Source organism: Orcinus orca, chromosome 12 (assembly GCF_937001465.1).
Source record: "Orcinus orca chromosome 12, mOrcOrc1.1, whole genome shotgun sequence".
Classification (NCBI taxonomy): domain Eukaryota; kingdom Metazoa; phylum Chordata; class Mammalia; order Artiodactyla; family Delphinidae; genus Orcinus; species Orcinus orca.
This window is the reverse complement of record NC_064570.1, coordinates 51,365,105-51,393,007: the sequence shown is the minus strand read 5'-3', so window position 1 is coordinate 51,393,007 and position 27,903 is coordinate 51,365,105. Positions and strand designations below refer to the sequence as shown.

General features: G+C 44.5%; 1 protein-coding gene and 1 pseudogene across 1 annotated transcript; one reads left to right on the top strand and one right to left on the bottom strand.

Annotated features, from left to right (window-relative positions):
- LOC101277396 (60S acidic ribosomal protein P1-like) overlaps nt 1–27,903 on the bottom strand; it is a 267,203-nt pseudogene that overhangs the window by 232,548 nt on the left and 6,752 nt on the right.
- MTRES1 (mitochondrial transcription rescue factor 1) lies at nt 10,994–19,923 on the top strand. The gene is made up of 4 exons (XM_012539550.3): nt 10,994–11,134; nt 13,461–13,942; nt 15,570–15,642; nt 19,647–19,923. The coding sequence occupies exons 2-4, from the start codon at nt 13,473–13,475 to the stop codon at nt 19,824–19,826; spliced, it is 723 nt and encodes a 240-aa protein (XP_012395004.1). The 5' UTR covers nt 10,994–11,134; nt 13,461–13,472; the 3' UTR covers nt 19,827–19,923.

Below are 27,903 nucleotides of genomic sequence, written 5' to 3'. Positions count from 1 at the left end.
GAATGCGGAAACAAAGGATAAGCAATTAAGAAACGATAGTGCCGCGATTAAAGCTGGGTCCTAGTTCCTCCTCAAGGGATATACAGAACAATACCTTTGAGTTCTTCTACAGGAACTAAGGGGACTTTCCTGGCAGTCCTGTGGGTAAGACTCTGGGCTCCCAATGCAGGGGACACAGTTCGATCCCTACACTCGGCCAAAAAAAAAAAACCAAACCAGGAACCGAGGCCCCACCCAGCTGGGGGATGGTAACTTCAGGCTGAGCACACTCCTGGAACACCACCCTGCTACCTCACTACCAACCAAGCAGAGGAAAGTCACACATCCTTAAGCCCTCACCCCAAATTTTGCCTATAAAAACCTCTCCCCAAAAGCCATCAGGAAGTTTGGGGTTTTGAGCACAAGCCACCCGTTCACCTTGCTTGGCCCTGCAATAAACCTTTCTCAAACTTGATATTTTGGTTTGTTTGGTCTCACTGTGAATTGGGCACCTGAACCTGTGTTCAGTAACATAACCAAACTCCTTTGCCAATTGCATTGTAATTAGATCTTTAACCATGCCTTTTTTTTCTTTTTTTTTTTGCGGTACGCGGGCCTCTCACTGTTGTGGCCTCTCCCATTGCAGAGCACAGGCTCCGGACGCGCAGGCTCAGCGGCCATGGCTCACGGACCCAGCCGCTCCGCAGCATGTGGGATCTTCCCGGACAGGGGCACGAACCCGTGTCCCCTGCATCAGCAGGTGGACTCTCAACCACTGTGCCACCAGGGAAGCCCTAACCATGCCATTTTAAGTCTTTTGTCATTTACAGACTGTTATAGTTTTATTCTGATGCTTTTGTAAATTGCTTTATCTTCATGGAAAGAACTCTGAGTACACATTTCTGATAACTTTAAGATCATGACTTTTGTTTGAAAAATTGCTGATTCTTTTTAATGTCTTGTTTTTCCAGATTGGAGGAAATTTTCTCTTTTCTCTTAAGCTAACTCTGATTTACAGCAATTTGTAAATTATATCTTTGTAAGCAGAATTGAAACATTTATCTTTTTTCCCCCTGCCTGATCCCTCCAGATTTTGGAAACTTCGTGAGTATTCAAATACAACTCTCCAAACTAATATTTCTAATTTTTCTCCCACTTTTGACTTGGAATCATTGAGAGCTAGTGCTGTGCCTTTCCTGAAGCCCTGCAAATTGAAACTGAACAACTTAGATATAAAGTTGAGAGAGATCACCAAAACAGTCCATGTTTAGAAAATCTTCATGCCTATTGCTGTGCAAGTCACTCAGAAAGTTTACCCGATCACCCAATGACATCATCAGAAACATTCTAATTGCAAAAGGTGCTTTGACCCCTACATCTAGACTGCCCTCCAGACTCAGACTGAAACAGAGCAGGACCCTGTGGGGCTCCTGGTCACAGAAGCCTCTCTCAGTCCCCTGTTCCTTGTTTGTAGGAAATAGGCTTCAGCCTCCATAACCTTCCCTGAATTCCAAAGGGCAGGTTCAAACAGTTGCTAATCAGGGAAGGGAGGGGATGCAGAGACAAGGGAGGAGTGGCCAAGAAACAATAGTGCAGGCTTGAAACAGGGTCCTGGTTCCACCTCAAGGGATACACCTGACAAAATCTTTGAGCTCTTCTGCAGAACTAAAACCCCGAACAAATGGAAGATGTTAACTTTTTTTTTTTTTTTGGCAGTACGCAGGCCTCTCACTGTTGTGGCCCCACCCGCTGCGGAGCACAGGCTCCGGACGCGCAGGCTCAGCGGCCATGGCTCACGGGCCCAGCCGCTCCGCAGCATGTGGGATCTTCCCGGACCGGGGCACGAACCCGTGTCCCCTGCATGGCCAGACTGACTCTCAACCACTGCACCACCAGGGAAGTCCCGATGTCAGCCATTTGATGAAGCATTCTTCATTCCAGAGAGAAGGTCAGAGTTTGATAACCTGGAGAACCACAGAAGCTCATCAGCAGACCACCTGAGGCCAGATTAAAGGGATGCAGGCCCTGCACACACCCTGATCCCTATCATCAACCCCGCCCTTGAACCATTGCTAGAAAACTCCTCACCAAATCCCCCTGGGTTAGGACACACAGTTTTGAGGGCATGAGCCCACTGTGTCCCCCTTTGCCTAGCAAAGCAATAAAGCTATTCTTTTCTACTTGACCCAAAACTCTGTCTCCGAGATTTGGTTCGGCACCAGTGAATAGAAGCTGAGTTTTCGGCATCAAGACTGGCTTTATAACTTCCTCCAACCATTAACTTTTATTTTCGTTCTGTCTCTGTAGAAATGCTTCTTATTAAATTCCTAACTGCTTGTACCCTTAGGCCTAACTTTGAGAGCCCCACCTCTCTTTTGAAATGAGTAACTGAACTGACCTAGTGTCAGGACTAAGAGACTGGTTCAGTGAGATGAAACCATCTACCAACTCACCTTCTGGACATGAAATTTCTTAAAAGTTTCAAAGGTGGTCCCGCAGGGGAGCAAAACTTGCCACCCTAAAATACGTCTCTTTGGCACATTAATTGTTTTAAGCTGGTTATTCTCTGAAAACAGCAGACATGGGAAGGGCTCTGAAAACCGACTAGGAGTTGTCCTTTTGTAAGAAATGTTTACATTTGTAAGAGAAATCTCCATTGGTAAGTGTGTCTCCCTCTCTGTGCCTGGAAGAAGAGGATGACAAAATCTCTAGAAACTCTTATCAGTGCAGAAGACCCTAACTTAAATCTGCATCACATCACCCTTGTTTACTGAGCTTTTCCTGGGAACCTCCCTTAACTGCCTCTCCTCATCCTCAACATCATCTTTTATCATTAGCTGAGGATGGTATTTCAACCATTTTGGTGATTTACTCAGTTTTTCTGGGTCTATCTCATGTATACATGTTAAACTTTGATTTTCTCCTGTTAACAAATAATAATAAATTAAAAAAATAAAAAGGCGATTCATAAGCACATTTTCCATTATATCAAAACAAAACCCAAGAAAAAACCTAGAAAGAAGTCTAGTCCATCAACAGAAGAATAAAAAATAAATTATGGGGCTTCCCTGGTGGCGCAGTGGTTGAGAGTCCGCCTGTCGATGCAGGGGACACGGGTTCGTGCCCCGGTATGGGAGGATACCACATGCCGCGGAGCGGCTGGGCCCGTGAGCCATGGCCGCTAAGCCTGCGCGTCTGGAGCCTGTGCTCCGCAGCGGGAGAGGCCACAACAGTGAGAGGCCCGCGTACCACACAAAAAAATGGTACACTAACACTATGGAGTATTATAAGTGGTAAAATAAGTGGGGGAACTACAGTTGCCAGCAACAAAAGGGTATATCTTGAAACTGAGTCCCCCTGAAACTGAATTCCCTTACCAAGTTTATGATTAACCTCTCTATCCAAAACTTTATTCCTGTTCTTGTTCCCTCTGATCACAATCCTGTGCTAACTGAATACTAATCAACCATAGTCAGATGACTAAAACTGCTGCTGTGAATAGCATCCTTTGTTTTTCTTTTTGTAAACTGATTTGGAACAACTGCTTTATTTATTTTTAAAAATTTTTTATTTATTTATTTATTTTTGGCTGCTTTGGGTCTTTGTTGCTGCACGCGAGCTTTTTCTAGTTGCGGCAAGCAGGGGCTACTCTTTGTTGTGGTGTGCGGGCTTCTCATTGCAGTGGTTTCTCTTGTTGTGGAGCACGGGCTCTAGAGCGCATGCTCAGTACCTGCGGCACACGGGCTCAGTACCTGTGGCACGCAGGCTCAGTAGTTGCAGCTCTCAAACTCTAGAGCGCAGGCTCAGTAGCTGTGGCACGCAGGCTCAGTAGCTGTGGCACCCGGGCTCAGTAGTTGTGGCTCTTGAGCTCTAGAGCACAGGCTCAGTAGTTGTGGTGCACGGGATTAGTTGCTCTGCAGCATGTGGGATCTTCCTGGACCAGGGCTTGAACCTGTGTCCCCTGCATTGGCAGGCGGATTCTTAACCACTGTGCCACCAGGGAAGTCCCAAGAGCATCCTTAATGTAATAAAATTGCTAGCATAGATATTGTCATAAACACATCGACACACATTGTTTCTCGAGGGTAAGATGAGCTCACAGATCCCTGAGCCATGGACCACCTGACCAGAGAATCATAAACCAGAGACATCCTGACTCTCAGAACTATAATTTAAGAAATGTCACAGAGGGAATTCCCTGGCAGTTCAGTGGTTAGGACTTGGCGCTTTCACTGCCGTGGCCTGGGTTCAATCCCTGGTTGGGGAACTGAGATCTCACAAGGCTTGCGGCATGGCCAAAAGAAAAAATAGTCACAGAGGTGTCACAAGATGATTAACCCCAACTTCTTTGTTCTTTCCCTTTAAAACATCCCAAACTCAAAAACCAAATTGGAGTGTATCTGAGGCTTGTCTCCCACTCCCTTGCTTGGTGCCCTGCAATAAACACTGTATTTTCCTTCATCACAACCTGGTGTCAGTAGATTGGCTTTGCTGCACTTCAGGCAGGCGGACTCAAGTTTCGTTTGGTAACATAGAAACCTAATGTTGAGTGAAAGCACAAGTCATAAACATATAGTATGTTGATGACATATAGCCATCATATGTGTGACATTTAGTATGACACAATTTATGTAAATTTTAAGAACAAAACTTGCCAATACATTGTTTAGAGAAACACATGCATGTGACTTTTTAATTAAAAAAAATTTTTTTAAATTTTTTATTTTTTTGGCCACACCACAGGCTTGTGGGATCTTACTACCCTGACTAGGGATTGAACCCAGGCCGCCTGCAGTGGAAGCACAGAGTCTTAACCACTAGACACCAGGGAATTCCCTAAAAAACTATTGTTAAAGAAAGCAAAGGCATCATAGACCCAGATCAGAAGCATGGGTACTATGGCCACTACACTGCACAACCCCAGGGGTGCCATCTCCACTGCAGTTAATTTGAATGGCGCTGCAGATGAGTATGAGTGAGTTCCTAGAGTTATGCACGCCCATACGTAGTGGTACTGGCATTTACCTTCGGGACAGGCAAAAAGAAAAGACAACTATTACAAAGAAAAGTGGGCAAAGGATATAAACTGGCAAATAAAAGAAGAGAAACCTGAAGAGCCATCAAACATATAAAAAGATATTCAATCTCACTACCAATCAGGGAAAGTTTACAAATTAAAACAAGGTACCATTTTTCATCCATGAGACTGATAATACTTAAAAATCTGATAACATGAACTATTAAGAAGAATTGGGGGGGGCTTCCCTGGTGGCACAGCGGTTAAGAATCCGCCTGCCAATGCAGGGGACATGGGTTCGAGCCCTGGTCCGGGAAGATCCCACATGCTGCAGAGCAACTAAGGCCATGCACCACAACTACTGAGCCTGTGTGCCATAACTACTGGAGCCCACAAGCCTAGAGACCGTGCTCCACAGCAAGAGAAGCCACCGCAATGAGAAGCCCGCGCACCGTAACGAAGAGTAGCCCCCACTCACCGCAACTAGAGAAAGCCCACGTGCAGCAACAAAGACCCAACACAGCCAAAAATGAATGAATGAATGAATGAATAAATGAAGAATGGGGAAAAATATTATGTTCATGAGCTTGTGCAAATGTAAATTAGTAAAATTAGGCCATTTTTTAGTAAGATTGAAGAAAATATAATTACTTTTGGACCCAGAGATTCCTATTCTTTTTTTTCTTTTTAAAAAGTTTTATTTATTTATTTATTTTGGCTGCACCAGGTCTTAGTTGCGGCACATGGGGTCTTAGTTGCAGCATGCATGCGGGACCTAGTTTCCCCACCAGGAATCGAACCCAGGTTCCCTGCATTGGGAGCTCGAAGTCTTACCCACTGGACCACCAGGGAAGTCCCCAGAGATTCCTATTCTAAGTAAACACACTAGAGAAAGTTTCAAAGGATGATACCTCCATAAGTAAATTGCTGCAATGTTTGAAAGAAACTTTAGGAAGGAAACAACTGGGAATAATTTATATATGAATTGTATAAAGGAGCCAAAATATATGTATAAACATGGAAAGAATCTCAAAAATAAAGTGGACTGAAAAAAGTATCACTACATTATTTCTATTAAATTTTTAAAATTTTAAATATTATCTTAGCTATATATAACATAATCAGAACTCGTTAACATGTTGTGTTTGTGTGCTGGCAGGAATGATATGGAAGAGTGAGAAAGATTCAGGAAGGAGGAGACTCTAAAGAGTAAACTCCTTGAGAAGGTGAGAGAGGGTGGGGGTCAGAGTGGAGGGAGGGGGCTTTGGAACTGATCACGCTTAAAATACCTTTCTTTGGTGATTAGCTAACCTTGAGGTTTGTGATCAGTGAGGCAGTGGAAAGAACTTTCTTCTCCAGGTAATTTTTCTTCATTTAAACAAGGAAACAAATAAATAAGTAGTAAATTGTAAGAGAAAATAAAAGAAAGTAAAGCCTATAACAATGTTGAGAGTATGGAAAGTAAGGCTGCTCCTCCTGCATTAAAATATAACGTTAAAGTCACCTACAGGCCCCAATGAAAAGTGCTCTGATTTACTCATAACTTTATGTAAAATTAAAAGCTGGAGCCCAGGGACTTCCCTGGTGGCGCAGTGGTTAAGAATCTGCCTGCCAATGCAGGGGACACAGGTTCGAGCCCTGGTCTGGGAAGATCCCACATGCTGCGGAGCAACTAAGCCCGTGCACCACAGCTACCGAGTCTGCGCTCTACAGCCCGCAAGCCACAACTACTTAGCCCATGAGCCACAACTACTGAAGCCCGCGCACCTAGAGCCCATGCTCTGCAACAAGAGAAGCCACTGCAATGAGAAGCCTGCACACCGCAAGGAAGAGTAGCCCCCTCTCGCTGCAACTTGAAAAAGCCCGCGTGCAACAACGAAGACCCAACGCAGCCAAAAATAAAATTAATTAATTAAAAAAAAATTGAACTTCATTTAAATAAATAAATAAAATTAAAAGCTGGAGCCCAGACTTGTAGGCTCAACTCTGATTTCAATTCTCAGTGTCTTTTGGTCTGACCCAGTGCAGCAGCCCTGTTGATGGAGTAAAAATTTAGTCCACTAGGTGGTCTAAACCAGTCAGAACTACAATCGCTACAATGTACTACAGCAGGGGCAGGTTTCTGTGAAAAAAATTAAAAATCACAAATATGTGTATACACACATATCACTTCTTAATTTCACAGCAGTTTTTTATATTAATTAGCACTTTAAAGTTAAAAATCAACTTGATTCATCTAATGAAATGTTTATTTTGTTTTAAAGGCCAGTGACTAAGTTGATTTTATGTAATCCAATAGCACTGTATTCTTTTTTTTTTTTTTTTTTTTGTGGTATGTGGGCCTCTCACTGTTGTGGCCTCTCCCGTTGTGGAGCACAGGCTCCGGACGCGCAGGCTCAGCGGCCATGGCTCACGGGCCCAGCCGCTCCGCGGCATGTGGGATCTTCCCGGACCGGGGCACGAACCCGTGTCCCCTGCATCGACAGGCGGACTCTCAACCACTGCACCACCAGGGAAGCCCCACTGTATTCTTTTATCTCCTTCCATAATCACCTATAACCATACAGCAATCTTGTCAGTTTATAATAATAATGATTAACTCCTATTCTTGGCAGATTTAACAATATATTTGTAGTCATTTACAAATGACTTAAAATAGTAAATGCAACTGTATATCACCTGTGTAAAATGTCAACAGTATATGCTAAACTGATACAATATATGAAGTTCTGTCACTTCAGCACTTGATACAATTTGTAACTGCCTTTGCTTATTTGCACAAATGCAACCAAGCAGGTTATAAATTCTGGGGGTGTGGGGGTGTGTGCATTTTTCTGGAGACAACAGTCTATAACTCTCAAACATGTTCAAAGGGGTTGGTGATCGCAGAAAAATCCAAGACCCACAGCATTAAAATGAGTTCTCTTCCCAGAAATAAACCCATGAACTAATGGTCAGTTAATCTACGACAAAGAAGGCAAGAATATACAGTAGAGGGCTTCCCTGGTGGTGCAGTGGTTGAGAGTCTGCCTGCCGATGCAGGGGACACGGGTTCGTGCCCCGGTCCGGGAAGATCCCACATGCCGCAGAGCGGCTGGGCCCATGAGCCATGGCTGCTGAGCCTGCGCGTCCGGAGCCTGTGCTCCACAATGGGAGATGCCCGTGTACTGCAAAAAAAAAAAAAAAAGAATATACAGTAGAGAAAAGAGAGCCTCTTCAATAAGTGGTGCTGGGAAAACTGGACAGCTACATGTAAAAGAATGAAATTAGAACATTTGCTAACACCATACACAAGAATACATTCAAAATGGATTAAAGACCTAAATGTAAGACCAGATACCATAAAACACCGAGAGGAAAACATAGGCAGAACACTCTTTGACATAAATCACATCAGTATTATTTTGGATCCTTCTCCCAAAACAAAGGAAATTAAAAGCAAAAATAAACAAATGGGACCTAATTAAACTGAAAAGCTTTTGCACAGCAAAGGATACCATGGAGAAAATGAAAAGACAACCTATTGAATGGGAGAAAAAAATTGAAATGATATGACTGATAAGGGGTTAATATACAACATGTATAAACAGCTCAACAGCAAAAAAAAAAAAAACCCAATTAAAAATGGGCAGGGGGCTTCCCTGGTGGTGCAGTGATTGAGAGTCCACCTGCCCATGCAGGGGACACAGGTTCGTGCCCCGGTCCGTGAAGATCCCACATGCCGCGGAGCAGCTAGGCCCGTGAGCCATGGCCACTGAGCCTGCGTGTCCGGAGCCTGTGCTCCGCAACGGGAGAGGCCACAACAGCGAGAGGCCCGTGTACTGCAAAAAAAAAAAAAAAAAAAAAAAGGGCAGGGACTTCCCTGGTGGCACAGTGGTTAAGAATCTGCCTGCCAATGCAGGGGACATGGATTCAAGCTCTGGTCCAGGAGGATCCCACATGCCGTGGAGCAACTAAGCCCATGTGCCACAGCTACTGAGCCTGCGCTCTAGAGCCCACAAGGCACAACTACGGAGCCCAAGTGCCACAAGTACTGAAGCCCGCGCGCCTAGAGCCCATGCTCCACAACAAAGAGAAGCCACTGCAATGAGAAGCCCACGCGCCGCAACGAAGTGTAGCCCCCGTTCGCCGCAACTAGAGAAAGCCTGCACGCGGCAACGAAGACCCAAAGCAGCCAAAAATAAAAATAAATAAAATTAAAAATTTAGTAAAAAAAAAAGATAGCTGTTAAAAATGGGCAGAAGAACTGAACAGACATTTTTCCAAAGAGGAAACGCATATGGCCAACAGACACATGCAAATATACTCGACATCATGAATCATCAGAGATATGCAAATTAAAATCACAATGAGAGCCGCAAGAGGGAGGAGATATGGGGATATATGTATATGTATAACTGATTCACTTTGTTATAAAGCAGAAACTAACACACCATTGTAAAGCAATTATACTCCAATAAAGATGTTAAAAAAAAAAAACAAAACCCACAATGAGGTATTACCTCAGACCTGTCAGAATGACTATCATCAAAAAGAACACAAATAACAAATGTTAGCAAGGACTGGAGAAGAGGGAACACTTGTACACAGTTGGTGGGAATGTAAATTGATGCAGCCACTGTGGAAAACTGTATGGAGGTTTCTCAAAAAACTAAAAATAGAACTACCATATGACCCTGCAATTCTACTCCTGGGTATATTTCCGAAAAAATGCAAAAACACTAATTTGAAAAGATAACATGTACCCCAATGTTCACAGCAACAGTATTCACAGTTGTCAAGATAGGGAAGCAACCTAAGTGTCCAACTTGGAGGATGGACTTGGAGGGCATTATTCTAAGTGAAATAAGTCAGACAGAGAAAGACAAATATTGTATGATATCACTTACATATGGAATCTAAAAAACACACCAGCTAGTGAATATAACAAAAAAGAAGCTGACTCACAGATGTAGAGAACAAACTAGCTGCTATCAGTGGGGAGAGGAAAGAAGAAGGGTCAATATAGAGATAGGGGATTAAGATTAAGATTTATTAGGTATAAAATAAGCTACAAGGATATATTATACAAAATGGGAATATAGCAAATATGGAGTATAACTTTTAAAAATTGTGACTCACATTGTACACCTGTAATTTATATAATATTATACATCAACTATACTTCAATGAAAAATAAATTACTTAATAATTTATTTATTTTATTTTTGGCTGCATTGGGTCTTCGTTGCTGCCTGCAGGCTTTCTCCAGCTGTGGCGAGCAGGGGCTACTCCGTTGAGGTGCGTGGGCTTCTCATTGTGGTGGCTCCTCTTGTGGAGCACAGGCTCTAGGCGCATGGCTCAGTAGTTGCGGCACACGGACTCAGTAGTTGTGGCACACGGGCTTAGTTGCTCTGCGGCTTGTGGAATCTTCCCCAAGCAGGGATCAAACCCTTGTCCCCTCACTGGCAGGCAGATTCTTAACCACTGTGCCATTAGGGAAGTCCTACTTAATTAATTAAAAAGAAAAGCTTTCTTCAACAATGTGGAATCAATCACTCAGCTTGCGCTTCCCGCTCAGCTCAGAGCTGGCCCTGTCCTCTCTCAGCAGCCCTCCCGGCGCAGTCCTCCGAGGCGCGGCTTCCAGCAGGGATCGCTGTGCCGCTGCCATCGCCGCCGTGCCAGTGCGCACCGCCCAGCCTGCTCTCACCGCGCCGGCGCCGGCGCCGGCGCCGGCGGAAGGGGAGGGGCAAGGGCAGGGCGGGGTGTGGAGACCGGCGCTCGGCGAAGCCGTGGGGTGGGGGGGCGGGTCGGGGAGGGGGGAGAGGCGGTGACGTACAGGTAACTGCGCCCCTGCCCGGTGTGCAGTTCCCCCTGTTCGCTCCCGTTTCTGTTGCAAGCACATGGGAAATACGGGCAGGGCGAGCTCCAGTCCCCCTCCCGCGCTCCTGCCAGGTCTCCGCGTGAGTCTCTGGCGTCCTGCCTCAGCCGGGCCAGCTCGGGACGCCCCGTGGATCCGGGAATTCTTAGGGGCCTTGTGAACCCGGCGGGCCGAGGCCGTCTTCCCCTGGGCCCGGCCGTTCCTGTTGGCTGCAGACGCAGACCGCGAGCTCGAGGACTCTGGTGTCCAGTTTCCCTTGACCTTGAGGACCCGGGAAGGTGCGCAGCCCGAACGGGGGTAGGGAGGGAGCGAGGGGAACATGACCTTGTCTCAGCACTTGGTCAGCCTCTGAGGTCTCCAAGAGAAGAGAAGAGAAGATTTTTGCTTGCAGTTGAACTAAAAGCAGTTAAATCAGGTTTTCCATACGGAGTAGTTAACAGGCCTAGGAACATGGAGGGATTTCAAATGTCCCGCAGGTCAAGGACAGCGTTGCCTCTACATTCCAGTCGTTGCTTTTCTTACAGCCTTCGGTTAGTTCACCGATTTTATGTCTCTCCTGAAGATTTCACTCTAAACCTTCAGGCCTCCTTCCGTGATACTCCCCTTACATCCACGCTGTCGCCAAAGAAATCTTTTAAAAAGCACTCCTATCAGATCACTTCCCTACTTAAGGTCTTGCTATAGTTCTCATGCGTTCTGGGTAAGTCCAAGCTTTGATAGGGAAGGCCCTTGGAGCTCTAGCCTCTTACCCATCAGCCCAGCCCCATCATTGTTCTTCATTCTAATGCACCGGTTTTTTTGACCTACTTTCACAGTATTTAATTAAGCACTTACCATGTGTCAGGCACTATTCTGGGCACTTGGGATTGAGCAGTAAATTATATAACATAGCAGATAAGTGCTATTGCAAAAGAAAGTAGAATGGGGCAAGGGGAGATTTGGAGGACAAGACACCTGTTAAATGGAGTTGGAATGAGTAGACCTCATTGAGGTGAAGGTGATTTGTCCATGCAGATATCTGGGCTGAGAGTGTTCTGGGCAGCTGGAACAAAGGAGTCTACCCAGAAGTGTGCCTGTTGTGTATGAGGATCTTCAGGAAGGAGCTGAGTGAGCATGGGTGAGAGAGGCAGGAGATGAGGTCAGAGCGGAAATGAAGGGGATAGATCACACAGGGACTGTAGGCCAAGGGAGGGATTTTGCTTTTCTCTGTGCTTTTATAAGGTTGTGAGGGAAGGAGTGACATGATATAAATTACTTTTTAAAAGACTCACTCTGACTGCTCTATGGAGAACACACTGTAATGGAGCCTTTGTAGTAATCCTGGTGATAGATGGTGGCCTGAATCTGTGGTAACAGTGGGAATGATGAGAAGTCATGGGATACTGGACATGTTTTGGAGATAAGCCACATGATTTCCTGACACTATGGATCTGAGTACGGGGGAAAGAGAAGAGTCAAGAGTGACTGGAAGCCTTTGTTCTCAGGAACTAGAAAGGTGGAGTTACCATTAACTGAGATGGGGAAGGCCACAGGTAGAGCAGATTTGGGCTTAGAGATATATCAGGAGTTTGTTTCTGGGCCAATTAAGTTTGAGGTGCCTGTTATGCACCCAAATGGAGATGTCGAAAAGGCAGTTGGATATTTCGTCAGGGTTCCCAAGACCACCCCTAGGTTCATTGATTTCACTAGGAAGACTCAACAGGACTCAGCTGTGGGTCATGGCTATGATTTACTACAGCAAAAGGATACAACATGCAAGGTAGAAAATGCATGGGGCAAAGTCTGGAGGGAACCAGGTGCAGTCTTCCAAGAGTCCTCCCAGTGGAGCACACAGGACATGTGGCATGTCAGCACCTCTGCCTCAGGAAACAATTACCTAGTTTGTGGGTCTCCAGGCCCCTTCTTTCTCTGCTAGCTACTGCCTCTGTTAAACAGTGGGAAGAAGATGTGAAAGGAGGTGAAATGCAGATCTGTACAATTTGCTCATTCCTAGCTCTGATTTGCTGGAGTTGGAGATTGAAATAAAGTTTAGAGACTCACTGGCTTCCATGAAGTCATGATCTGGTATCTTCTGCAAAGTCAATATTGTAAGGATGTAATATATGTCAGTAAATAGTCTTTCTTGTCCTGAGATTTTCCTTTTTAAAATAAATCATTGAGGGAGTTCCCTGGTGGCCTAGTGGTTAGGATTTCTGCTGTGGCCTGGGTTTAATCCCTGGTGGGGGAACTGAGATCCCCGCAAGCTGCATGGCACAGCCAAAAAAAAAAAAAATCATTGAGAACTATTGTTAATATTTTTCAGTAGCAGTCAGTACCCAAGCTAATTTGGGGGAGTGAGAAGAGTAGAACCAGTGTTTTCATACGTATTAGTATGTAATTCAACCTTCACGACCACCGTGTGAGGTCAGCACGTTAATTACAGCCGGAAGACTCACCTAGTACAGTGTGCATGGCCCTTGGTACATGTGGACCAACATGGCCTTTTGTAGGAGGAAGCATAAGTACAGTACTAGATGTAAAGTGTTCATGGTGTGTATGGTTTATGTTGTAAGAATGCCAGGATACCACACTTGGGAAGTAAAACTGAATTATTGTCTGTTTCAGGTCGTATGAGCCATGGCTATGACTAGCATCAGATTGCCCAGCAGCGTTTTAAGAAAGCCAGATGCCTGGATTGGGCTTTGCGGAGCGCTACGAGGGACACCTTCACATAAACACTGTGCTTCCTGGAATCGATACTTATATTTGTCTAGTACCAAGTTAAATGCTTCAAATTATAAAACATTTTTCCATAACATTTTCTCACTGAGACTCTCAGGGCTTTTAATATCTCAAGAATATATTTTCCCATTTTCCATAAGACTCAAAAGTAATGTAAGCTCTAAAAAATCCACTAAAAAGACTCTGCAAAAAGTGGAAGATGAAGGGGACTCTGATGAAGAGAGTGAGCATCATGAGATGAGTGAGCAGGAAGAGGAGCCAGAGGACGACCCCAGTGCGGTCAGAGACCATAAGGACCTGGACAAAGTAGTGCAGTCTTTCCGATATGATGTTATCCTGAAGACAGGCCTAGATATCGGGAGAAAGTAAGTATATGCGTTTTAATACAAAATCGCTTGTCCGCTTGTTGGTTATTTTAAAGCAGCATTACCAATTACATGGCTTATATTATGGTGAAGAGTAACCATAGATGTGAAAGGATCTTATAGGTAATCTGTTCCAATTATTTCATTCTATAGATGAGAAAACTAATTCCCAAAGAAGTCAAGTGACTGCCTGCAAGTCCCACATGGCATATTTCCTTGATTCTAAGACACAATCAACTTTGTAAGATGAACCATTGATGTAAAAACAGCTTCTTGGGGAAAAAAGGAATCACCATGTTAGATGTATATAGCAAGCATAGAATGCACCTGGGTTTCACAAACGCTACAGTGAGAAGGTACCTCTTAGAATCAACAGAAGCAGTATAACATAGTGGTTAAGACTGCAGGCTTTGTAGCCAGACTACTGGGGTTTCAATCCTGGGTTGTGTGTGACCTTGGACAAGTTACTTAAAATCTCTGTGCAGTTTCCTCATCTGTAAAATGGGGGTAATAGAACCAGCTTTAGAAGGTGGTGGCTAGGATTAAATGAGTCTGTCTATCTACCTAAAGCATTTATAACAGTGTGTGGCACATAGTGGGTACTCGGTATGTTAGCTATGATGATGAAAATACTACGTGTGTTCATATATAGTGCATAGAGACACTAAGTGTAACTTTCAAGATTTCTTTAATATTCTCATTCCTTCTCTGCTAGACTAATTGTATAAGAATAGTGATCCTCATTGTTCATTCATTCCTTTAGCAATCATTGTGTGCATACTGCATGCAAGATAAGAACTGTGGTATGAATAATAAATTAAGAAAGATTCCCTTGTGTAATTTGTATCTTTATGTCCTCATTTAAAGGCATAGTTCAGTTTTTAACTCTGAACCCACAGGCACCCTGGTCGGGACTTGAATGTTCTCTGAAATCTGGCAGGCTCACGAGGGGCCTCTCCCTCTCTCACAGTAGTAACTGCTGCTGTTCTTATTAGGAGAACCCCAGATGTCAGTCGCCTGGAGTCAGAGCACTAAAACGAAAGGGCACTCGTTTTTGTCTGTATCCTGCCCTGGTCTGGTTGTCCCAGTGATCAAATTCAGAGAGATCAGCAGCTGCTGGATTGGCACTTCCCCATCCTCAGTGCAGATCAGCAGAGGGTTTCTCAATAGCCTCACCATACATGGGGTGCCTGGTTTTTCTCACAGCACGTGAAGGGAAGGGAGTGCCCACTCATTATGGCTGTCGTGAATCACAGGCGCTACCACCTCTAAGGTGACTGCTGTAGGGGGAGTCACGTGGAGAGCACCGGGCCCATCCTGAATGCGCTAGATGCGGGTTCCAGCCCCCTTGGAAACCCCAGCAGGGCGCTGGTTACCTGCCTGCTAGCGCTAGCAGGTCTTTGCAGCAGCCAGTGTGTACTCGGCAGTGCCCTTTGGTCTCCCTGTTTAGATGTATATGGAAGCAGTTGACTTTCACTTTCCCAGCACCCAGAATGGAGATTTTGTGGGGAGGCCAGTCACTGTCAGGATAAGCATTACAAACAGCTGGTACTTTTCTCAAAATTATATAATTGTTTTGAATATATTTCAATTTTAAAGCACTTTGATTTTTTTCTTCTTTTTTTAGCAAAGTGGAAGATGCATTCTACAAAGGTGAACTCAGGCTGAACGGGGAAAAATTATGGAAGAAAAGCAGAACGGTGAGTTTTGTTGTTGTTTTTTTGGCTGTGTTGGGTCTTCATTGCTGCGCGCGGGCTTTCTCTAGTTGCAGTGAGCGGGGGCTACTCTTAGTAGAGGTGCGTGGGCGTCTCATTGTGTTGGCTTCTCTTGTTGCGGAGCACGGGCTCTAGGTGCGCAAGCTTCAGTAGCTGTGGCCCGTGGGCTCAGTAGTTGTGGCGCACGGGCTTAGTTGCTCTGCGGCGTGTGGGATCTTCCCAGATCAGGGCTCGAACCCGTGTCCCCTGCATTGGCAGGCGGATTCTTAACCACTGCGCCCCCAGAAAAGCCCACAGTGAGATATTATGACAGCCAGATATTTTTGTCTGTTGTTCTTCCAGTACTCAGTTAATGCCTCCCCCAGTTTCCCCCGGGGCTCCTTCTTTGGGGCATCAGTGGCTCCTCGTGTATGTCTGTCTTGCCCCCTCTAAGGTTTCCCTCAGGCCTGGTCACATAGCTTCAGTTACACAGACCACTTGCTCTTTGCAGCCATAATGACTTTGAGATGAAGCTTTCCCTTTCTTTAAAAAATTTTAAGACAAGTCACTATCAGAACTGGCAAAAATCTATTAAACTTCTAAGTCATTAATGTTAGGCCCGTGAAATCATAATAATCAGGCTAAATCCATGTAGAGGTTTCTTTGGCCTGCTGTTACCTGAGCAGATGTGCAGTTCTGTTCAGCTCAGCAGTAGCCCCCAACCCCCAGTACCTGCTGGATACACTGCTCTGTGTGCAGGGCAGCCATCAAAAAGAAGGTTTCATACTTCCTGACAGCTCCATATCAGTACTATTGTTAAGTGAAAGAATCACCCACAAGTGTTATAAGAAAATGTATTTCTAGTATCCAGTGTTATAATAAATGATATATATATTCTTTTAAAAATGAATTTTTGTAAAAAGTTACATATATACATATATAGAATTAAAATATTAATACTACTAGTATTTATCTTTGAGTGGGGCACTGTGGGTTATATGTTCTTCATGCATTTTATTTTCTGAATTTTTTACGAGTATGTTTCACTTTTGTAATTGGAAAATATAATGATAGTAAAAGTTAACAAAACAATTTTAAAAAGTGTATGACAGAGACCCTTAAAAAGTTTGGAAGACACAGACCTATGAGGCATTGGCAGACATAATCTAACTCTTAGTCAGTGTCCAGGGAATAAATGTTCCAGGGAAGTTAGACACACTTTTGAAGGTTGTTTTTATTTTAGCTTCTTTCATATTTCAAACACTCCTGGGATTGGAGGACCTGAGCTGCATCCTGTACCCCTGGGACATGGGAGGGTGTGAGCCATTGGCCACGGACCTGGGTGAGCACTGAGGCTGTCTTCAGTCTCTGCTCCCCAGACTCAGAGTGGTTCTTGTAGCTGAGTGGACAGGAGGGGGGATCCCCAGTGCTTGTCTTGGCCGCCAAGTCACAAGGCCCAGATCCCTCTGATGGCACCTGACCTGACAGGTTCAGACTGCAGGTGTCAGTCCTTGCTCAGTGAGCTGTAGGAAATCAAGCACTCCAGACATGCACCTGGAGATCAGGTCCTTCTTGTCCCTTAATTGCTTTTTCCTGCTTGTAGCCCAACCCCCTTCTCACCAGCCACAGTGTTCCAAAGACAAGATCTGTTCTTCGTGCACAGTGTCTCTGCCAGGGCCTCATTTACAGACACCATAAATCTATTTTTCTCCCTGTGCTTTGAGATATTGTTAACTACAGTCTAATTGCTGCTTCTTCATTCTGCCTTGGGTGTTCTGTTGTCTTGGCTGCCTTCCAGATTTCTCCTGAGGGTCAGCAAAGGAAGGGGCCAGCATTAACACTCGGCTGCCTTGTTACTAGGAGGCCTGGTAGCCATAGTAACTGCAGCTAAGGGGAGATTGGAAATGTAGATGCTTGGAACAGCCCCTAATTCCAGCCAGTTTTGCTTTGTGCCTACTGTGCCGTCTCCCACGGTAGAAGGGACAGGGCTTTGCAGGGAATGAGGAACACCTCCCCTTCTGTGGCCTGCTCCGTGGGGCCTGAGCCTGGCTGCTGGCTGAAGGGTCAGGCGCCTGTCTGATGCTGCAGCTCTAACCCTGGCTGCCTGCAGCTGAGCAGAGCTTTTCTGTGAGTTGCACACCAGATGGGGCCCAGAGTGCTGTGGGTGCTGGGTAACTGTTGACCTAAATAGAGGGTGTATGGAGCCCAAATATGGGACTGAAGCCTTCCTAACCTCACCTCTCCCTGGGATTCACCAGGTAAAGGAGAAACATTGCTTCCCTATTCTCTGCCCTAGAAGAAAGCCACCAGAACGATCCACTCTCCTCTTAAGGGGCAGACATCACACATAGTATATCCACGAAAGGATACATGAGAAGGGTTGCCTTTTTCTATGTATACCCTTTTATACCTTTTTTTTACGTATTGTATCATGTGCTTATATTACTTATTAAAAAATGAATTTTAATGACACAAAGTTATGCCAAAAAAGGTAAAGCAGAGTTCCCAAGCCGTGTATTTCTGAACATTGATTTTAAATGTCTACACAGTTTGGGCAAATGGTCATTTAAAAAATAAAATTGAATCCAGCAGAACTTCAGGAGGACTGACCGCCCCTCCCCGCAACTCCCCACTCCCCCCTCTGCCCAGCCCAGATGATGCCTTCAAACCCACAAGGAGAAGTGGTCTTCATGCCTCGCTGTGGTTTGAGTCTCTGCTTCTCAGCCCAGAGGGGAGAGTTAATGGTTTAAAATTAGCCCCTGTGAGTTTTACATCCAGCTGCCTGGATTGACCAGTGTGGCATCATGGTGAGCAGGCATGCATTCCCACGTTGTAGACTTAGTATTGGGCCTACGGAAGCCTTGAGTGGGTGGCTTGCCCTAGTGAGGTACAGATATCCCAACAGCGTGAAGTTAGACTGCCTCAGGGCATTCATCGACAAATGAGGCAAACATAAGCATTTGGCACCATGCTCCTTAAACAGAAGCCCCCAAGTAGGCTTTTGAATGGGTACCTGTGCCCACTTAGAGTCCATGGCCCACACATGGAGGTCTGTCCCTGTCTTTCTGTCCATCGCTTCACCACTGCCCCCATCCTTGGCTTGGAAGCGGTGGTGAATGGTCTGAGACGGCCTCTGGTCATCCTGGCTTGTGTTCTAGTAGAAGCATGTGGCACCTGGGTCAGTTTATCCCCTTCCTGAGTTGCTGGGCAGATCCCCTGGGATCCTGAGCTGCCAGGACCAGGTGTCTCATGGGCTGTTTGCACCGTGGCAGCACTGATGTGACTGCCCCCAGGGCATGTCCTGCACTCGCTCAACCCAAAGCTCCCATCTGGACAAAAATGGGTTTGACCTCAGCCCTTTTAACCCAAGTCAGCATCCAGCTCGACCCTCTTTTCTGTGGCATTCCATCCTTGTGCGTTGAGTCCTGTCTCCTTGATGATGTGGCATCACTGGCGCTAGCCAATGCTGGAAAGCAGTTTATTTACTTCGATTTCTTTAGGAGATGCAGCTGACCGTTGTTCCACTGTGACAGATTTCCAACAAATTGTGCCCTGTCCCCAATGATGTAGCTTAACTGTGTTGAAATCAGTGAAAGTGTTACACTGAAAATTGTCTTCTCAGTGCATGTAGTAATTACTGTGCTCATAATCTCTAAGGTTGTGCCCCGCTTCATCTTTTGCCACTGTTACAAAATAAATGCTTCCATTCAAGTGTTTCCTGAAGTCATGCAATAGACAAAACTGAAGCCACACAGGCCCTGTCCACGAGCAGCCAGTTGTCTCAGCCTGAAGGAGGGACACTGGCCCCTACTGAGCCACATGGTTCTGAGGCATCTGCCCGGAGAGGGGGGGGCCCTCTCACCTGGAAGCACTAGGGAGAAGTGACCATTACAGAGGAGTCACCTGTGCCCTGGGTGGTGGTCGCCCAGTGAAAACTCAAAGGAGAGATGTTTGCATTGGCCGAGTTTCCCAAAATGTAATGAAGGTTCTGTTTTCTTTTTAATTTTCAGGTGAAAGTGGGAGATACATTGGATCTTCTAATTGGAGAGGATAGAGAAGCAGAAACAGAGACAGTGATGAGGATTCTCCTGAAAAAAGTGTTTGAAGAGAAGACCAGCAGTGAGAAATACAGAGTGGTGTTACGGCGGTGGAAACAGTTAAAATTGCCTAAAAAATGTACGCTCAAATAAATGGATTGCTTTTTAGCGATAAAGCTGCTTTCTAGTGGTGGGGGAAGGGGCCAGGTTAAAAAGAGGACGTTTTTATTAAAATAAGGTTCTCCTACCATTTGTGGAATCTCCTGAGCCAATTTTGTGGAAGTCAGCATTCGTATCGCGGCTCCTATAGACGCTTCCCTTGGCCTGGATTTCCCTCCCAGGCTTGATTTGTCCACAGTTTGACCTCGTGAGCATGAGTGAGACATGTGCTGAATGAACTAAGCCCAGAGAGGGTGTTCACGACCAGCCTGCTGTTCCCCACGTTAACTACCTCAGGAGGCAGTGCAAAATAAATTGGCCTTGTTCTTAGTGTCATTTCAGTTTTATCCCTGTCAACCAGCTTCCCTGGGTTCAGGCTTCTTAAGGCAAAACCAAGCCAAGTCAAGGTCCCCTTTATCTCCTTAGGGGAGCAGCACTGGGAGACCCCTTTATCCACTGGCCTTTCTGAATTACCAACATGTTGGCCTTAGTTCCCTTCAGTTTGTCTCCAGATGTCTGGATAGTAAAGTTGTTCCAACTGATTCCAAATGGGCTAGTTAGGGCCCATTTAAAATTAATTGTTTAGGGCATGGGGTTGATAGACTAAGGCAGCTGGAGGCCTTTTGTATGGCATGCAAGTTAGGAATGGCTTTTACATTTTTATTTTTTATTTTTATTTTTTTTGTGGTACGTGGGCCTCTCACCGCTGTGGCCTCTCCCGCTGCGGACCACAGGCTCCGGACGCGCAGGCTCAGTGGCCATGGCTCACGGGCCCAGCCACTCTGCAGCATGTGGGATCTTCCCGGACCGGGACACGAACCCACGTCCCCTGCATTGGCAGGCGGACTCTCAACCACTGCGCCACCAGGGAAGCCCCCGGCTTTTACATTTTTAAAGGGTTGTTTTAAAAAAAAGAGAAAGGAACATATGGCAGAGACCTTATGTAGCCCACAAAGCATAAAATATTTACATTGACCTACAGAAAGAATGTGATGACCCTCTCTGATTAAGCGATGGTTTACTTTTCAGGTGAAAGTAGAAAATACACAGATTTTATCAGTAAAGAGAATAAAGAATCAGAGACTAGTTATTCTAATTCTCAAGAAAGTGTTATAAAAGGGACTAAAAAAATAGAGTAGTAATAGAAAGGACACACACATAATACACATCATCTAAGAAAAGGGCATCTGCATAAATAAATTGGTTTGTAGATTCCCAGGAGCAGTGTGCTAGCACTGGAAGGGTTGGCTCAAATAGACTTATTAGACTCTGTTGTGTCATAAAGACCGACTATGTCTGGGTCCTTTTATTTGCCCTCCAGGAATTCTTGAGAATTCAGGTTAACTGATACAGAAGGGAAACTTCTGTAGCCCAAAACAGTGAGATGTTTGGTCACATGAGCCTGGAAGTCTTACCAGCTCAGATTTCAGAGGAGCTCAGGAAAATTGATTTTTATTTGAAAGCTTAAATCAGCTCTCAGGAAGCAATAATATATACTGTGCAGTGTAACAGAAGGAATTTTTCTATTTTACCACTTGTTAATTAGGCTTTTACATCAGTGAAAATAGTATAATTAATTTCAACATGAGTTAATTATGAGTTTTAATTTAGGAGATTATAGTAATGATGATGCTTTTTCTCATTTTCTTCACCTCTCTGTGCCTTTCTATCTCTCCTTCCCTGCCACCCTCTCTCCCTCCCTTCTCTTGATTGCTCTTTGGAAAGTAATAGAAAGCCAACTAAGTCTTGCATGGTGAGGGGCAGCATGACCTAGTGATATATGTCAGGGGTCCCAGTTTTTAGGCTCTATCTTGCCCTTAGCAAGTTTGGTTACCTTGGTTATATTCTGGCCTTAACCTCTCTGAGCTTCAGCTTCTTCACTGGTCAGGAAGGGATCAGGATACTAATTTCCTTACCTTGTTGAGTTCAGTCTTCAGAAGAGTTAAAATGTGTTGTGTGAGGCAAGATGAGTTGATAGTAGCTGGAAAGCAGGAAGGCCCATTTGAAAGGCTGTTGGAAGCTCTGTTGGTAATTAAGTACCTCAACTTAGCTGGTGGGATTTGACCCATTACAGGCTTCTCTGTTTTTAAAAATCAAAATAAGCAAAAAGACGTCTGATGGTGGAGAATGTTGGTTTGGTCATACCACATGGCAAAAACTGATCTCTCATAGTTGTCTACAGCACAAGGGATTTAGAACATATTTATGAAACAGCAGAAACAAAAGCAATTCATAAAGATTTATGGAACTCTTGCAGCTCACTCTATGATAGCTGCTTTATAAATGCCATCCTGGCAAGGCCTCCTCAGTGAACATGTGACCAACATGATGAAAAACTTAAAAGATTTGGATGTTTCTAATTCAGTGCTTCTCAACCTGGCATGATTTTACCCCCTTGGGGACATTTGGCAATGTCTGGAGATATTTTTGTCTGTCACAACTGAGGGGGAGGGGGTGGGATGGGCGTCAAATGGGTAGAGACAGGTGATGCTGCTAAACATCCTACAGTGTACAGATAGTCCCCACAACACAGAATGATCAGACCTTAAATGTCAGTGCTACTGAGGCTGAGATGCCCTGCTCTAGTGGGGTGACAAGAATTCTTTTTTTCAATAGGTCTGGCTTTCACAGCAATCAGACAACAAAGAAATAAAAGATATCCAAATCGGAAGGGAAGAGGTAAAACTGTTATTATATGCAGATGACATGATACTCTCTATACAGAATACCCTGAGACTTCACACAAAAACTATTAGAACTGATAAATGAATTCAACAAGATAGCAGGATACAAGACTAATATACAGAAACCTGATGCATTTCTTTACACTAACAAATATCAGAAAGTTAAAAAAAAAAATCTCGTTTAAAATCACTTCAAAAGAAAAACAAAAACACGCAGTGGTTGAGAGTCCGCCTGCTGATGCAGGGAACACGGGTTCGTGCCCCGTTCTGGGAAGATCCCATATGCCGTGGAGCGGCTGGGCCTGTGAGCCATGGCCGCTGAGCCTGTGCGTCCGGAGCCTGTGCTCCGCAACGGAAGAGGCCACTACAGTGAGAGGCCTGCATACTGCAAAAAAAAACCCACCAAAAAACAAACAAAAAAAACCACAAAAAAACCCAAATACCTAGGGGCTTCCCTGGTGGCGCAGTGGTTAAGAATCCGCCTGCCAGTGCAGAGGACACGGGTTTGAGGCCTGGTCCGGGAAGATCCCACATGCTGCAGAGCAACTAAGCCTGTGAGCCACAACTCCCGAGCCTGTGCTCTAGAGCCCACGAGGCACAAGTACTGAAGCCTGCGTGCCTAGAGCCTGTGCTCCGCAGGAAGAGATGCCACCACAGTGAGAAGCCCGTGCACCACAACAAAGAGTAGCCCCCACTTGCCGCAACTAGAGAAAGTCTGCGCACAGCAATGAAGACCCAACGCAGCCAAAAATAAATAAAATTAAAAAACAAAAAACCACAAATACCTAGGAATAAACCTAACCAAAGAGATTAAAGACTTATACGCTGAGAACTATAAAACATTGGTAAAGGAAATTGAAGATGATTCAAGGAAATGAAAAGATATCCCATGTTCTTGGATTGGAAGGATTAATATTGTTAAATTAATATTGTTAAAATGGCCATACTACCCAAAGCAATCTACAGATTTAATGCAATCCATATCAAATTACCCATGACATTTTTCACAGAACTAGGACAAATAATCCTAAAATTTATGTAGAACTACAAAAGCAATCCTGAGGAAAAAGAATGAAGCTGAAGGCATAATCCTTACTTTAGACGGTACTAGAAACTTACAGTAATCAAAACAGTGTGGTATTGGCACAAAAACACATATAGATCAATGTACAGAATAGAGAGCCTAGAAATAAACACACACTTATGGTCAATCTTAAAAGAGGCAAGAATATACGATGGAGAAAAGACAGTCTCTTCGGCAAGTGGTGTTGGGAAAGTTGGATAGCCGCATGTAAATCAATGAAGTTAGGACACACCCTCACACCATACACAAAAATAAACTTGGAATGGCTTAAAAATACAAGACATGACACCATAAAACTCCTAGAAGGTAACATAGGCAAAACATTCTTTGACATAAGTCATACCAACGTTTTCTTAGGTCAGTTTACCAAGGCTATAGAAATAAAAGCAGGGGCTTCCCTGGTGGCGCAGTGGTTAAGAATCAGCCTGCCAATGCAGGGGACACGGGTTCAAGCCCTGGTCCGGGAAGATCCCACATGCTGTGGAGCAACTAAGCCTGTGTGCCACAGCTACTGAAGCCTGTGCGCCTGGAGCCTGTGCTCCGCAACAAGAGAAGCCACTGCAATGAGAAGCCCTTGGCAACTAGAGAAAGCCCGTGCACAGCCACGGAAGACCTGACGCAGCCAATAAATAAATAAATAAAATAAATCTATTTTAAAAAAAAAATAAAAGCAAAAATAAATGGGGCCTAATCAAACTTATAAGGTTTTTTAAAATATATATTTATTTATTTATTTGGCTGTGCTGGCTCTTTGCTGCTGCATGCGGGATCTTCGTTGAGGTGTGCAGGATCTTTAGTTGCAGCATGTGAACTCTTAGTTGCAGCATGTGGGATCTATTTCCCTGACCAGGGATCGAACCCAGGCCCCCTGCATTGGGAGTGTGGAGTCTTAGCCACTGGACCACCAGGGAAGCCCCAAACTTTTTAAAAAAATTAATTAATTTATTTTTGGCTGCATTGGGTCTTTGTTGCTGCACGCAGGCTTTCTCTAGTTGCAGCGAGTAGGGGCTACTCTTTGATGTGGTGTGTGGGCTTCTTATTGCGGTGGCTTCTCTTGTTGTAGAACATGGGCTCTAGGCACGTGGGTTTCAGTAGTTGTGGCATGCGGGCTCTAGAGCGCAGGCTCAGTAGTTGTGGCGCATGGGCTCAGTTGCTCTGCGGCATGTGGAATCTTCCTGGACCAGGGTTCAAACCCGTGTCCCCTGCATTGGCAGGCAGATTCTTAACCACTGCGCCACCAGGGAAGTCCGGGAAGTCCCCAAACTTACAAGCTTTTGCACAACAAAGGAAACCATAAACAAAAAAGGAAAAGACAACCTACAGACTGGGAGAAAATATTTGTAAATGATGTGACCAACAAGGGCTTAATTTCCAAAATATACAAACAGCTCATACAACTCAATAACAAAAACAAAACAATGCAATCAAAAAATGAGCAGACCTAAATAGACATTTCTCCAAAGAAGACGCACAGATGGCCAACAGGCACATGAAAAGATGCTCAACATCGCTAATTATAGAAATGTGAATCAAAACTACAGTGAGGTACCACCTCATACAGGTCAGAATGGCCATCATTAAAAAGTCCATAAACAGGGCTTCCCTGGTGGCATAGTGGTTAAGAATCCTCCTGCCAATGCAGAGCACACGGGTTCGAGCCCTGGTCTGGGAAGATCCCACATGCCACAGAGCAACTAAGCCCATGTGCCACAACTACTGAAGCCCGCGTGCCTAGAGCCCGTGCTCCGCAACAACAGAAGTCACCACAATGAGAAGCCCGTGCACTGTGATGAAGAGTAGCCCCCACTCGCCGCAACTAGAGGAAGCCTGCACACAGCAACGAAGACCCAATGCAGCCAATAAATAAAGAATAAAATATATTCTTTAAAAAAAAAAGTCCATAAGGGCTTCCCTGGTGGCGCAGTGGTTGAGAGTCCGCCTGCCGATGCAGGGGACACAGGTTCGTGCCCCGGTCCGGGAAGATCCCACATGCCGCGGAGCGGCTGGGCCCGTGAGCCATGGCCGCTGAGCCTGCGCGTCCGGAGCCTGTGCTCTGCAACGGGAGAGGTCACAACAGTGAGAGGCCTGCGTATCGCAAAAAAAAAAAAAAAAAAGTCCATAAACAATAAATGCTGGAGAGGGTGCAGAGAAAAGGGAACCCACCTACACTGTTGGTGTGGGAATGTAAGTTGGTGCAGCCACTATGGAAAACGGTATGGAGCTTCCTCAAAAAACTAATAATAGAGTTGCCATATGATCCAGAAATCCCACTCCTGGGCATATATCCAGAGAAAACACTATTTGAAAAGATGCATGCACCCCAATGTTTATTGCAGCACTATTTACAATAGCCAAGACATGGAAACAACCCAAGTGCCCATTGACAGATGAATGGATAAAGAAGTGGTATATATATATACAGTGGAATAAGATTCAGCCATAAAAAAAGAATGAAATATTGCCATTTGCAGCAACATGGATGGACACAGAGATTATCATCATACTAAGTGAAGTAAGTCAGAGAAAGACATATGATATCACTTATATGTGGAATCTAAAAAATAATACAAATGAACTTATTTACAAAACAGAAACAGACTCACAGACATAGAAAACAAATTTATGGTTACCAAAGGAGAGGAGGGGCAAATTCGGAGTATGGGATTAACAGATACAATCTACTATACATAAAATAGATAAACAACAAGGATTTACTGCATAGCACAGGGAAATACATTCAATATCTTATATAATGGAAAAGAATCTGAAAAACGTATACATATATATGTGTGTGGGTATATATATGTATATATACATATATATATATATTTGGATCACTTTGCTGTACAACTGAAACTAACACAATATTGTAAATCAACTATACTTCAATTAAAAAAATAATAAAAATAAAAAATATCTGGCTTTCCCAGGAAAGTCTGAAAATGCTTCTAGTGTATGTTTGCAGTTTTTAAGGATGAACAATTTAAAGTTACGACTATTTTTGTAGAGCAGGGGTCCCCAACCCCTGGGCTGCGGACTGGTACCAGTCTGAGGCCTGTTAGGAACTGGGCCGCACAGTAGGAGGTGAGTGGCGGGTGAACAAGCGAAACTTCATCTGCCGCTCCCCATTGCTCCCCATAGCTCACACTGCCACATGAACCCAACACCCACCCCCCTGGCCGTGGAAAATTTGTCTTCCATGAAACCAGTCCCTGGTGCCAAAAAGTTGGGGACTGCTGCTGTAGAGGCCTATCCAATCCTTTTACCAGTAATGGTTAATCCCTTCAAAGAAATAGCTCTCCCCTGGTCAGTGTGACGCTAATTGCATTTCTCTGCCAAATAGCATTTACCATGTTCCATGGAAAATTATATAGACGGCTAGGCAATAGCTTCCTTATTTTTTTAGCATTTTGGGGAGAAAAGTAGACATTTGGGGGAAAATTCTTAGGTCATGGTTTATTTGGTCAATAATGATTGAGGGAATAGAAACTACCATTTTTCAAGACACTAAAAACAAAACAGATTTCCTTTGGAGAGGTGGTGTATATTCTGTGAACTTTCTTAAAGGGTGTGCAATGTATACGAGGCAAGTAAAGAGACACTCTACGGAAGTCCTGCCTTATCTTGGTCGTATGTATTTTGGCTTTCAAAAAGCTACTGTCAGAATTAGATAGATAACCAACAAGGACCTACTGTATAGCACAGGGAACTCTACTGAATATTCTGGGATAACTTAGAAAAGAATCTAAAAAGGAGTGAATATATGTATATGTATAACAATCACTTTGCTGTACACCTGAAACTAACACAACATTGTAAATCAACTATACTCCAATAAAATAAAAATAAAAAAAATAAAAAGTTACTGCCAGGGTTATCAGTCGGCTTACTGACCATCTTGAGAAATTAGAAACTCCATCGAGCAGACTCCATAGAGCAGAATGTGAGCATCTCCCAAATGGCTTCCGAGTCATATGGGTGGCTTAAGATGAGCCATGGTAGCAGGATTTTCACCTTGGAAATCAGCAAGCACCGTGAAACAGAATGGATTTTTCCCTTGGAGAGCCAGTTGTCACACATTTACCAGCACACCCCTGGGTGGAATGGGGAGGTGCACCCACAAGAGTTTCCACTGGGAGATGCCGGGGCACCAGCACCCACCCTCCAAGTTCTTCTTTCAAGTTATCTTTTCTCTTTTCTTGTTCTCACATCGTTCCACATGTCCTCCTCCCTTACTTTAGCTAACCATTCTAATGTGCTTAATGTGTATCTTTTTGTTGGTATGCAGTCTTATAAAATGTTT